General features: G+C 56.8%; 1 protein-coding gene across 1 annotated transcript; it reads left to right on the top strand.

Annotated features, from left to right (window-relative positions):
• Positions 1-3,061: 3,061 nt before the first annotated feature.
• LOC123347034 (spidroin-2-like) lies at positions 3,062-7,760 on the top strand. Its single transcript, XM_044984459.1, has 2 exons — positions 3,062-3,189; positions 6,198-7,760. Exons 1-2 carry the CDS (start codon positions 3,114-3,116, stop codon positions 6,962-6,964), a joined length of 843 nt encoding a protein of 280 aa, XP_044840394.1. The 5' UTR covers positions 3,062-3,113; the 3' UTR covers positions 6,965-7,760.
• The last annotated feature ends 6,242 nt before the right edge of the window (positions 7,761-14,002 follow it).

Raw genomic sequence — 14,002 nt, 5'->3', positions numbered from 1 at the left:
TTATGCTCAAATAAATTTGTTAGTCTCTAAGGTACCACAAGTGCTCCTGTTCTTTTTGCAGATACAGACTAACACGGCTGCTACTCTGAAACCTGAAGTTTGTGGTTTTGTGTGTTTATATATATATTGTTAGGGGTTAACAATGTAACCAACTGGTTCCTGTCTATTGCTGTATTCTGTTATTTCAGACCCCAAAAGGAGATGTTAACATTTAGATGAACTGGGAACATAGTGACAAGTTTCAGAGTAGCAGCGGCGTTAGTCTGTATCCGCAAAAAGAACAGGAGAACTTGTGGCATGTTAGAGACTAACAAATTTATTTCAGCATAAGCTTTCATGGGCTACAGCCCACTTCATTGGATGCATGGAGTGGAAAATACAGCAGGAAGATCTATATACACACAGAGAACATGAAACAATGGGCGTTACCATACACACTCTAATGAGAGTGATCAGTTCAGGTGAGCTATTACCAGCAGGATAGAAAAAAAACTTTTTGTCGTGATAATCATTCGATGAAGTGGAGCTGTAGCCCACGAAAGCTTATGCTCAAATAAATTTGTTAGTCTCTAAGGTGCCCCAAGTATGCCTGTTCTTTTTGTGAACATAGCGATAGCATTGTCTTGATTTCTCTTAGAAGTATGTAGCAACTTCCCTGCAAATGATGGGAGACAGGCAATTGCCTTATGTCAATGCATGGAGCTAAACAGCGGTGGTGGAAATAGGAGAGCACTTCAGAGACACTGTTGTTCGCCCAAGGACTGCATGCGACCAAGAGGCTGCCCAGAAGATGTACAGAGAGCTTCTGGGACCTGCTCCTTTCATCTCAGATCTGCTTATGCTTCCTCGGGGGAAGTTTGAGTCGCAAGACTGAGGTCTCCAGTCTCATCTGGATCTCCCTGATATTGGACTGAACCTATGGCCTAATGCTGAAAGAATTCAGCGCAGCTCTAACGCTCACCATCTCTACTATGAAACGGACCTGAGGATTTTATTCACGTCTGTATGTTCTGGGGTTGTGCCCTCCCATTATCAGCATCTCTGGAGTGGTTCTCAATCAGGGGTACGTGTCCCCCTGGGGGTACGCAGAGGTCTTCCAGGGGGCACATCGACTCATCTAGAGATTTGCCTAGTTTTATATCAGGCTACACAAAAAGCACTAGGGATGTCAGCACAAACAAAAATTTCATACAGACAATGGCTTGTTTACACTGCTCTATAGATGATATGCTGAAATGGAAGTACAATATTTCTGTTCCCATCGATTTATTTGATAATTCTATGGTAAAAAGGAGAACGTCACCAATTTTCAGTGATAGTGGCTCTGACACTTTTGTTGAGAGCCGCTGGCCTAGAGAACGTCATTTCTGGGGTGTATACATAACTCCTCACCTGTTCTCCATATGTACATCTCCACAGTGCTTCTGATGGCCAGTGCGACACAGGCTTTCATTCGAGAATTACGTGACATTCTCCTGGGGAACGGGTAACCCCTAGGTACCTCTATGCCTGCTACCACTTGGCATCTGGAAGTCCTTGGGTCACACCTCCCACCACTCCTCCCCACAGCATGAGGGGCAGGGCAGGGACTGTCTCTCGCTTTGTGTCTGTGCAGCGCCCAGCACAACAGGGATCTTATCTCAGCTGGGGCAGGGACTGTCTCTCGCTGTGTGTCTGTGCAGCACCTGGCACCATGGGACCCTGATATAATAGCACTGATATTATTTTGCCATTGCTACTTATTAAGGAGCAGCGCCGGTATTAAACAATGACGCTGAAAGGACTGTGCAGCGTAATTAATAATTATATCAGGTAATACTAATCATTAGCTGGTGTAATTAATAGCACTCTGGCCTTTTCCATCTAATGATCTCCAAGCCCATTCAGAACAGCTGTTAATTAAATCCTGGAACAGCACATAGGTGACTGGTCTTATTTTACAGACAGAGGAATGGAGGAGGAGGGGCAAAGCCAAGGATAGAACCCAGGAGTCTTGGCTCCCAGACCCCTTTGTGCTGAGCCACTAGACCCCCGTCCCCTCTCAGAGCTGGGGATAGGACCCACATGTCCTGACACAGCTGCTCTCCTCAATAGCTCACACTTCCCGCCGTTAAACTGGGGGTAAGAAAACACTGAACAGAGCCTAGATTTAATGACATGATTGTTTTGCTTAGCTAACCCCAGTCCTGCGCAGGAGGGCATCCGGCCCATTCTGTCCTGCCTCAGCCCCATCCCCCCTGGACTTTCCATCCCATCCTCCACTCAGAATGTGGCTCAACAGGCTTTAAGGGGTTAACTCCACAGTGCTCCTTGCTCCTAGTTCCCCCCTCCCCTCATGTAAGCCCCAGATGTCTCCCAGCTCCTGATCTCCCCAGTTCCTCCTCCATGCTCCCCATGTCACCCCCACTATCAAAATCCTCTGATTCCCCCATCCCATGGCGCCCACCCATTTCCCCTTCTCGATCCCCAAACAGCCCCTGCCACCCATCAGCTCCCCTGCCAGAATCCCTCCCTGATCCCTTCCTTCCCAGCCTGTGTTCCTCACCCTGCCAGAATCCCTCCCTGATCCCTTCCTTCCCAGCCTGTGTTCCTCACCCTGCCTGTCCCCCCGCTGCAGAGACCTTCCCTGACCCTCTCCCAGCCCCCACACGTCATCCACCTCCCCCACTGCCAGGACCTCTCCCTGATTCCCCTCCTCAGCCTGGGTTCCCCATATCACCTGCCTCCTGCACTGCTGAGATCCCTCCCAGTTTCCCCTTCCCCATGCCACCCTCCTCCCCTGCGGCCTGGATCCCTCCCTGATCCCCTGCCACACAACACTTGGTTCCCAACTCCGTGAACCAAGCTGTCTGGTTTCCCAAGCCATTGTCTGTATGAAATTTTTGTTTGTGCTGACATCAGCACAAGGGTTAACAGCATTGCAGTGACGGCGCTGGGCAAGCATCCTGTGTGGGAGCTCCGGGGTGACCCCGCCCAGCCCCAGTCCTGGTGAGAGGCGGGGATTGGCAGCAGGCGGTATAAATCCCAGAGCTCAGAGCTGGGAGAGTGCAGCTCACTTTACACCAGCCAGCAGAGACGAGGTCAGCCACTGCTGCTCCCTAAAGGCCTCCAGGATGGTTTGCGGCGGCGGACAGCGGGCCCTTGGCGTGACTCCCATGATCCTCCTGGTTCTGTGTCTTCATCTCCCAGGTAGGTCCTGGGCCTCCCTGGGGTTAAAGGTCATCTGCTGCTCCTTTGGCTTTCATGTCTCGGAGGTGCTGCCGCTGGTTGTGATGTCAGTGCCGGCTGTGATGTCATCAGATGGTGGGGTGGGGAGGGTGTCGGTTGGGGAGAACAAGCCGGGTGGGAGGCTGCAGTGGGGGAGGTGTAGAGAATGCAGCCTGACCAGAGGGATCCCAGCAGAGGGGGAGGTGGGTGGTGTGGGGGGCGCAGCCTGGGGGCGAATCGGGGCAGGAGCCCAGAAAGAGGGGAGGTGGGTGGCATAGGGGAGAGCGGGCCGGAGAGGGGTGGATTTGGGGAGGGATCCCAGCTGAGGGGGAGGTGGGTGGGGTGGGGAGCGTAGGCCTGGATGGGGGATGCAGGGATCCCAGAAGAGGGGAAGGTGGGTGGGGTGGGAAGCACCCATGGGACCCAGGGAAGGATCCTGGAAGCAGAGGAGACAGATCAGCCCTTGACCTGAGCAGAAATTCTCGGTGGAGTCAGCCTGTCCCCATTAGCTTGTTTACAAAGTGCGGGAGTGAGTCAGAGAGAGGCAGGCGGGGGGTTATTAATTCCAGGTTGTCTAGTTTTTATGACTGTTTTGATCTTCAGCCTAATAATCATAAAACTCCTCAACACCCAGTGACTTCAAAAGCTTTCACACACACACCCAGTACGTGCCTGGTAATTTTGCTTGCTGCCAGCCTCTCCTAATGAGCAAGGATCCAGAAACTGGGAATAGAGCCCAGGAAGCCTGACTCCCAGCCCCACTCTAACCACTAGACTTTACTCCCGTCCCAGAGCTGGGAATAGAACCCAAGAGTTCTGGCTCCCAGCCCCCCTGCTCTAACTGCTAGACCCTACTCCTCTTCCATGAAAGGTGCAGTGCTGTCACAGGGTGCCCAGATGGGGACACATAGTAGGGATTACCTTTGCAGTAAGGGGGTGGGGGTCTATTGAAGTCAATGGAAAGACGTCCCCTTCCTCATTGACTTCAGTGGACTGGGAATCAGGACCTATTACACTGCCCCTAGTGGTAGCCCCCATCCCCTGCACCAATTAATAGGAGACGGACAATATTATAGCAGAGCTCCAACACTGCTCTAATTAAGGTTGAGATCAACTTTCGCTTTAAAGGCAGACTCTTCTAAAACCTGCAGGGCAATGTGGATTTCCCTTGCAGTTCGGTGGGTCCTCTCTGGTGAACACTCACTGTCATACCAGGTCCTCTGCCCTCAAGGGAAGCTGGTGCGATTCAATTCCTGGCATCGTACCACAGCACTGAGATACATTTATAGTGACGGCAGCAAGAATTTTATTATCGAAGGTGCAAGTGAGAGCGGGAAAGGACAATGGAAACCAAACAGGGTGCATATAAAACACAACATTGTCTAGAGACTAGCCTTCACTCAGCAGGCTAACTTTGAAAGTGATCTCACCCCAGATGACGCAGCCTGTCACCCAAGGTTGGTTGGTTGCGATCCCATTTTCACAAATGTAACCGCACTGCTTGCTGATTTCTTAGGTGCTGGATAAAGGGGTGTCTTCCTTGCCTTCCCTTTCTAGCCCCCAAAGTTTGTCATCTGTCCTTAGAGTCAGGAACACCCTCCCGCGAGCCCAGGGCTGGTGCAACCATTTAGGCGACCTAGGCGGTCGCCTAGGGTGCTAGGATTTGGGGGGCAGCATTTTCTTCAGCAGCGACCGTGGCGGCCGGATCTTCGGCCACCCCGGTCACCGCCGGCATTTAGGCAGAGAGAGCTGGGGCAGGGGAGCGCAGGGAGGGCCGCCTGCAGCAAGTAAGGGGGTGGGGGGCGGCACGCAGTGCTCGGGGAGGAGGCGGGGCAGGGGTGAGCTGCTTCACTTCTCCCGCCTCCCAGGCTTGTGGTGCCAATCAGCTTAGGTGCCGCAAGCCTGGGAGGCGGGAGAAGTGAAGCAGCGACGGCGTGCTTGGGATGGAGGCAGAGCAGGGGTGAGCTGGGGTCGGGGGGTGCCTCAGGGCAGAGGGTGGGGCGTAGGGAGCTGCCGCGGGGGGGGCCTCAGGGCGGAGGATGGGGGGTAGGGAGCTGCCGCAGGGGGGTCGCCTCAGGGCGGAGGGGGGGAGCTGCTGCGGGGCGGGGGGTGCCTCAGGGTGGGGGCTCGGGGACTGGGGAGGGCGCAAGGTGGAAGTTTTGCCTAGGGCGCGAAATGTCCTTGCACCGGCCCTGCGTGTGCCCCCTGTAGCTTATTCTACAGTGTGCTGCCTGCCTGTTGATTTCACATCTCCTTGGCTGAGTTGACATGTAAATGAGGCTTCTACTGGGTTGGCTTACAATGCTTCGTTTACATGCCGACCCAGAGAAATTTGCCTGACAGAAAACCTCTTTGTCAGCCCTGCCTCGATACAGACGGTCGGAACAGATTTTCAGTAGACAGATGTAACGCCTCATGTAGGAGCTGTACAGATGTTTCACAACGATATTAATCACCAGCGGGATCCCAGCTGTCATTTAAGATCTCACGTGCTGTTCTTTGGTGGACCAGCATGTACGTGTCAAGGTCAGGCTATTCATGTAACCCAGTTGGCACTGGGGGTTTGTTAGGGTCACACCTGTGCCGACACAACCCTACCCAACACAGTGCTGACGTGAAGGAGGCTGGTGCACCTCTTCCTTTGCTCACACACACTGGAGTCATGGAAAGGGGCTCACAGCCCCCCCACCCCAGATCTCCTCATTACACAATCGCAGGTCTGCCGAGCTGCTCCATAGAATCCCTCCACCATTCAATGTCTCAAATGCAGTGGGGTGCATGCAGATAATCCCCGGAGGCTCTTGACAGCTCCAGGGGGCAGAGTTAAGGTTGTGGGGGGTATTTATCTTAACTCTGTATTTCCTGATTTTAAGAAGCGTGAGTGTGGGTGAATTTGCCACTGTGGAAGGGCACAAGACACCACCGGGGAGACTGAACGCTGTGTTAACCAAGGGTTGTGCCAGTGAATAATCTCTCCACCTGTCTCCTAGGCTTGGCTTCCAAGTGCATCCTACGGCTGGAGGAGCCAGCACTGGAACCGCTGCCAGTTGCCATGGACCCCTACATGCAGCCGGCGGGGATCCTGCAGCCCCAGGTCCGCCCGCAGGGGCAGGGGATTGGTAATGAGCCTGGGGCATACGGAGGAACGGTTTCTGGATCGTATGGAGGACCCGGGCCCGGATCATACGGGATAGATGGGCCCGGGGCCTCTGCAGGAACTGGGGCCGGATCCTACGGAGGAACTGGATGTGCATCAAACGAAGCAGCCGGAACTGGGTCATATGAACAACCTGGGCCCGGATCGTATGGAATAAATGGCCCCGGAGCCTATGAAGGAGGCTCAGTGGGGGGTTCCCCACCACAGTATGGGATGCCGGGTGCTGGCTATGGGGTTGGCTCTGTCAGTCCGTCCGGGCACATGCGGCCCATCTATAAGGACCCCAGCATCCCCTTCGTGCCAGGTGTCCACGACGAGGCCAGAACCGCAGGGCACATACGGGTCCCCTATAGGGGCCCGGTGAGCTATGCCGGGAATGCCCAGCCGGGGCAGGGGGCAGGTGGGTTCCTGCGCCCAAAGTACAAGGACCCCAGCATCCCCTATGTGCCGAGCCTCTCAGAGCTGCCCAACCATGCTGGACACAGGGTGTCGTCCATGCCAGTGGGGGTCTCCATTGACAATGCTGTTGTAGGGGGAGCTGGAACAGGAGATGTGTCCATGCCAGGCTCTTCCAATCTCACGCTGCCCGATGGCCCTTAGTCCACAGGGCGTGAGGAGCGAGCTGGTGAGGGTTAGCAGCTAAGGCAGGAGGAGGGCAGAATGCCTGGGTTCTGTCCCCAGCTCTGGGGGGTATGGTTTAGGTGTGAGAGCAAGGGAACGGGACTCAGGACTCCTGGGTTCTATCCCCAGCTGCAGGAAAAGAGTGGGGTCTAGTGGTTAGAGTGGGAGGCGGGTCAGGACTCCTGGGTTCTATCCCCAGCTCTTGGCGTGGAGTGGGGGTCTAGTTATTGGAGCAAGAGAATGGGGGCTTCTATCCCAGATCTGGGGGGAATGGGGTCTAGTGGTTAGAGCAGGGTGGGACTGGGGATCAGGACTCCTGGGTTCTGTCCTGGTTCTATGAGTAGGGTCGAGTGGTTAGAGTGGGAGGAGGAATAGGGGCCAGGACTGCTGGGTTCAATCCCAGCTCTGTGAGGGGAGTGGGGTCTAGTAGTTAGAGCAGGGTGGGGGTGGGGGATGGGAGTCTGTACTCATGGGTTCTATCCCCCACTCTCCTGTCATCTTATCACATGCCCCTGACTGGGCCACTCCATCGCTTTGTGCCTCAGTTTCCCTGTTGTGTTCCAAAACCTTTTGCTCAGGGCTTAGCTGTGGATGGGGGTAAGTGCTTATAGCCCTCCCTGTGTAAATTCCCCACCCCCATATCTCCCCCCACCCAGCCTGGGTCGCTTCACCCCTCCCCCCAACCGCGTCTCCTTCCCATATGGTCTGTGATCTCAGGGCCTCTGTATTGCTGGGATGCCTGGATGGGGGTGAGGAGGATGGCTGTCTCTCTCTCTGCTCCTCACTTCTGGTGCTGTAAATGCTTCCAATAAAATCCTTGCTCTGTAAGGTCATTTCGCTTAATTCCTCCCTCCAGAGTGAGTTCGGGGCAGGAGCCAGGCAGTGCTGGGAGCTCAGAGCAAGGATGGGATGGCCAGCAGCGGTGCACGCTCCCCCCGCCCTCGCTTCCAGGCATTGCCTGCTGGGGCAGAGGGGCGCCTGGTCGCCGGGGCCCATCCACGACGCTTGACGGATGCTGCCAGCAGGTCCCTTCTGATGTGAGCATCTGCAAGAAACAGCGCTGAGAACCCACTCACTTGTTTCACCTACGGGGGTGAAAACCAGATTGGAACTGGCGCCCCCTACAGGGGAAAGGCTCCGTGTTCCAGTTCCTGCCCCCCCCCCCAAGCCATCCATTCCCCCACCCTGGGGCCAGACTGGAGCCAGTGCCCCCTAGAGGGGAAAGTCCTGTGCCCCATTCCCCCCCTCCCTGAGCCATCCAGTCCCCCACCCTGGGGCCAGATGGGAGCCAGCGCCCCCTAGAGGGGAAAGGCCCCCTGTCCCGGTTTCATGAGTGCCGCTCCCTACACCCTGGGGCTGGACTGGAGTCGCTGCCCCTTCTCCTCTCCAGGTGGCATTGGCACTAAGATGTAACACGGTGGCAAAAAAAAAAGCCAACATCATTCTGGGATGTATTAGCAGGCGTGTTGCAAGCCAGACACGAGGCGTGATTCTGCTCTACGCCACGCAAATTAGGCCTCAGCTGGAGTATTGTGTCCAATCCTGGGCGCCACATTTCCGGAAAGATGCGGCCAAACGGGAGAAAATCCGGAGAAGAGCAACAAAAATGATGAACGGTCTAGAAAACATGACCTGTGAGGGAAGATTGAAAGGAGTGGGTTTGTTTAGTCTGGAGAAAGGAAGCCTGAGAGGGGACACGGTCACAGTTTTCAAGTGCATAAAAGGTTGTTACAAGGAGGAGAGAGGTAAATTGTTCTCCTTCACCTCTGAAGACAGGACAAGAAGCAATGGGCTTAATTTGCAGCAAGGGAGGTTTAGGCTGGACATCAGGAAAAACTTCCTAACTGCCAGGGTGGTTAAGTACTGGAATAAATTGCCCGGGGAGGTGGTGGAATCTCCACTACTGGAGATTTTTAAGAGCAGGTTGGACAAACCCCTGTCAAGGTTGGTCTAGATAATACGTAGTCCTGCCATGAGTGCCGGGGACTGGACTAGATGACCTCTCGAGGTCCCTTCCAGTTCTATGATTCTATAATTCTAAGACGGGCTGGGCCGGCGGGTGGAACAATCTCCTCATCTGATACTCCAGTGTCAGATAAACCAGGGTGTCCCCCCAGCGATTCCTCCCGGCTCACCTCTCAACCCCTCCCAGGCCCCATGTCTCTTGTGGGAGACAGAAACATCTGAGTCTCCAATGTCTAACTGGGGCTGAGCTCACCCCAGGCAAAGGGGGACGCGAGTTGTCTGAGGGCTGCCTGTGTCGCGGGGGCTTGATTTGGAATGGGGGTGGGAGGGGGGAGGTGGGATGGCTGCAGTTTGGAACAGGTAGTTTGGGAACACTGGGCTGGGGTGCAGAGGTGCCAACTTTCCCTGTCGCCGGTGGGTGCTCGCGCCCCCCCCGACTCCACCCTTTCCCCGCCCCTGCCCCGCCCCCATTCCAACCCCCTTCCCCAAAGTCCCTGCTCCAACTCCGCCCTCTCCCTGCCCCCATTGGCCCCCTTTCCCAAATCCCGGCCCCACCTCTTCCCCGAGCGCGTTCCCCCTCCCTCCCAGCCACGTGAAACAGCTGTTTCACAGCGCAAGCACTGGGAGCTAGGAGGAAAAAGCAGGCACAGGGTGCGCACAGGGGAGGAGGCGGAGGTGAGCGGAGGGGAGCTGGGGTGGAGGGGTGGGGCAGGGTGGAGAGCTGCCGGTGGGTGCAGAGCACCCACCAATTTTTCCCTATGGGTGTTGTATTTTAACGCCCCTCTGTGGGCCTGGACCTCTCCTCCTGCCAAGGCTGGGGGGGAGCCTGGGAGTAGCCCCAGCCCATGTCCCCACCCCTCCAGGTCCAGCACCCAGGGCAGGTGGACGGTCCGCGGCTCCCCACAGCTGGGGGCAGGGCCTCGGAGGGGAAGAGGAGACGTAGGGGCGGGGCCCGTGGCGAAAAGTGGACTGGCCATGCCCCCCTGGTTCCCTCTTTACCGGCGCCCCTGCCATGGGCTCCCCACCCACCCCATAACTCCTGCTGTCTCCCCACCCATCCCCCCATTGCCCTGGCCCCCACTGCCTTCTCTGCCCCACCTCCCATCCCCCCAGCCCCTGCTGCCTTCCCCCACCCCATTGCCCTGAGCTCTCTTCCGCGGCCTTGTACCCCAGCTCTGTCCCGCTCCTTGTCTCTTGACCATGGCACCCTCAGCCGTGGCCCGCCCCCGAGGCCGGCCCTGCCCCAGAGACATCAGTGGGGCACGTCGTCTTGCCAAGATGCGGCTGGGGATTTCCGCTCCGCAGGCCCCCAGTGACTCCAGCAGGGGGACGAGGAAGACGCTTAGAGCGCCGCAGAGAATGCACGTGGGACACTGATGCTCATCATCCTCCGACCCATCCACGCTTCTGTTCGGGTTGCAGGCTGCAATGCACTGCCCTGCCCCCGGGGGGCGCTTGTTAGGGTTAGAGGCTGCCCTGCACCAGGTGGCCACAAGGCCTCGGGCCTGTGGTGCCCAGTCAAGTCTCTATTCCTGCAAATAAGCACTTGCGGGTTTCCCAGCCAGGTTTCGTTAGTGGCTCGCCTTGGACCCCCCGCCCCCGCCATACTGGCTCCCTGCCCAGCCTCTGCAGCTCCCCTACAAACCCTACGCAGATCGGCACCAGCTGTGATTGCTGGGGGTGGGGGTGGCCTGTTCCACGGGTGTCTCTGCCCACACTTCCTGGGGCTCTCGCCCCCCCCAATAGAGCCCAGCGACCCCCTGGCTCAGGACCTTTCCTCTTACCTGGGCAGAAGAAGGGGGACGTGCAGTAGGGAGGGGCTGATGGGAGATGTAGCCACTCATTTTGCAGATCCATCGCCCGGGGAAGCGAGAATGGGGCAATGGGATTTCAGAGCAGTGGGGTGGGTTTGTGGGGAGGTGAGCAGACTCAGGAGAGAGAGATGTTCAGCTGGCAAGGGTCAATGGAGGTGATTCCCAGCCCCCCGGCTGTAACCACTAGACCCCACTCCCCTCCCAGAACTGGCGAGAGAATCCAGGATTCCTGACTCCCAGTCTCCCCTGCTCTAACCCACTAGACCCCACTCCCCTCCCAGAGCTGGGGAGAGAACCCAGGAGTCCTGACTCCCAGCTCCCCCAGCTCTAACCACTAGACCCTGCTCCCCTCCCAGAGCTGGGGAGAGAACCCAGGAGTCCTGACTCTCCCATCTGCTACCACTAGATTGTGCTGCCTCACAAGAGATGTGAGTGCCTGGGCGTGCTCCACACAGAAAAGACGCATGCGAGGAAAAGGAGCAATGACACCGGTGTGGCTGATCCGTGACCCTAACGCGGGGATTCATTAATTCAGTCTGTCATGTGCACAGAGCAGGTCTGATTCCCTCAGGCAGGGGTCAGACACACACACCACTGGCTGGCCCGTCTCTGCGCAAAGCTATTTGTCTCGCCCCCGGCCCCAATTCACAATAAAATATCCGCCCTGTTCTGAGCCTGAGCGACCGGTCCCTCTGTTCCTTCTGCCTGCACAGTCCTGAATCGCTGTCTCCTGGCGGGTTACAAACCTGGATTGGCTGGGGCCACGCAGCTGCCATTGGGTGACCCGGGCGGAACCACCCGGCCCAGCTGCTTTCCGGCTGGATCTTGAAGCTTCGCGCCAGGGGAATTGTGCTAATGACACAGGGTTTGGGGCGTTCCCCTGCTGGAACCCGTGACAGTACATGTTCGATGACATAGGCGCAGACTCCGTGGGTGCTCTGGGGCTGGAGCACCCATGGGGAAAAATTGGTGGGTGCTCTGCATCCACCGGCAGCTCCCCGCCCTGCCCCCCTCGCCCCAGCTCACCTCCGCCGCCTGCCCTGAGCGCACCGCACACCCGCTTTTCCCCTCTCACTCCCAGTGCTTGCACCGCGAAACAGCTGTTACGCACGGCAAGCGCTGGGAGGGAGCGGGAAAGGGGAGGAATGTGCCGGGTGCTGCACAGACACACAGCGAGAGACAGGCCCTGCCCCAGCTGAGATCAGGGCCCCGTTGTGCCAGGTGCTGCACAGACACACAGCGAGAGACAGGCCCTGCCCCAGCTGAGATCAGGGCCCCGTTGTGCCAGGTGCTGCACAGACACACAGCGAGAGACAGGCCCTGCCCCAGCTGAGATCAGGGCCCCGTTGTGCCAGGTGCTGCACAGACACACAGCGAGAGACAGTCCCTGCCCCAGCTGAGATCAGGGCCCCGTCACAGACACACGGTGAGAGACACTCCCAGTCACGGCCACACCCTTAAGCATACGTAGCTGCATTGGGCACCTGAAAATCTGGGGCACCTTTCAGACCATAGGCGCCGTCTTATCTTGCCAGGGGGTGCTCGGCCTCCCCCTCTGCTCTAGGCTTCGTCCCCACTCCACCCCTTCCCCTAAGCCCTTGCCCCGCCTCTTCCCGCTCCTGCTCCACCCCCACCCCACCTCTTCCCCGTGCCCCCTCCCGGAGCACACCCTGTTCCCGCTCTTCCCCCTCCCTTCTGGAGCTTGAACGCTGTGAATCAGCTGTTTGTGGCATCCAGAAGCACCAGGGGGGAGGGGGAGGGGGAGTGGGAGGAGTTGGTAAGCACACGAGCGAGCGGTGTGGGGGATGAAGGAGGGAGTTTGGTGCCAGTGGGTGCTCCACACCCACTACATTTTCCCCGTGGGTGCTCCAGGTGACAGCAGGTGAGAGCAGGTCAGCTCCCACACCCCCAGCGCGCTGCAGTCTCCTTACTAGGCAGAAGGCAGGGGCCATATTCACAGAGCTGAATGCGCCGGCGTAGGGGCACCGGTGTCATAACACTGGGTAGGGCCCCATAAATCCTAAGGACGGCCCTGGTCCCAGTCCAGAAAAGCTCCTGGTCTAAGCAGTGCGGCACAGGGCCCAGGGCACTGGGTGGTGACTCAGGCCACCGCATTCTATTGCTGGCCTGGCCCTGGGCCTGCTCGAGGGCCTTCGCCAAGTCACTTCTCCTCTCTGTTCCTCAACTTGCCCATCTTTGACAAGAGAGGGAGGCTATTTACCGCCCTTTGTAAAATACCGGGAGTGCCTGCGCTCTTCGAGAGCTGGCTGTCATCACAAACGAAGGGTTACGATTGCCTTTGCACAGATGGGGAAACCGAGGCACGGGGCGAGCAACACAGTGACTTGCCCAGGGTCACACAGCGAGTCAGAAACTGCCCCTGGATCTCCTCAGTCCCAGCCCAGTGCACGAACTAGAAGAGCTACATTCCAGCGTGAGCGCTCACTGCTTTCCGTGAACCTGCCCCTGAGAATTGCGTCATCTCCTTTGGCTGTGTGACTTTCATTCCGCAGGAAAGATGCAGAGGGCTTTAGCATAATCGTTAACCCACCTCTGGAATGGAGAAACTGAGTCACAGACTGAGGAAGTGCCGTATCCGGGAGAATGGGATTAGAACCCAGGTCTTTGATTATAGAAAATAACTGGTGCTACATAGGAACACGAGAGCAGAGGAGGCTCTTGGAGATTTTTTTAGGCAAGCTCTGTATTCCCTCTCCCCCCTTTCTTATTATGCGTTATTTATTTATCAGCTGCCTAGGGGGGTCCTACAGGGGTCAGCCCTGGGTCTGGTACTAGTCAATATTTTCATTAATGACTTGGATAACGGAGTGGAGTGTAGGCTTACAAAATTCGCCAAGCTGGGAGGGGTGGCAACCCCTTTGGTGACCAGGATTAGAACTGAAGACGACCGTGATCAATTGGAGAATTGCTCTGAAATCAACTAGATGAAATTCAGTAAAGAAGAGTGCAAAGGGAAAAATCAAAGGCTCGAGAGCAAAACGGGGCATAAGGAATTTGGGGGGTTAGAGAGTGGATCACAAACTGAACATGAGTCTTTGTGATGCCGCTGTGGAAAAGGCTAAGATCTCTCTGGGGTGTAGGAACAGAAATGTTGTATGTGAGACCCGGGAGGATATTGTCCCCTTCCGCTTGGTACGGGAAGAGGCCCCAGCAGGAGTACTGGGTCCAGTTTTGGGCACCACACTTCAAGAAAGGTGTGGGCAAGCTGGAGAGAGTT

This window comes from Mauremys mutica, chromosome 12 (genome assembly GCF_020497125.1).
Source record: "Mauremys mutica isolate MM-2020 ecotype Southern chromosome 12, ASM2049712v1, whole genome shotgun sequence".
Taxonomy (NCBI): Eukaryota; Metazoa; Chordata; order Testudines; family Geoemydidae; genus Mauremys; species Mauremys mutica.
The sequence above is the reverse complement of the archived record's forward strand: the minus strand, read 5'-3'. Positions and strand labels throughout refer to the sequence as shown.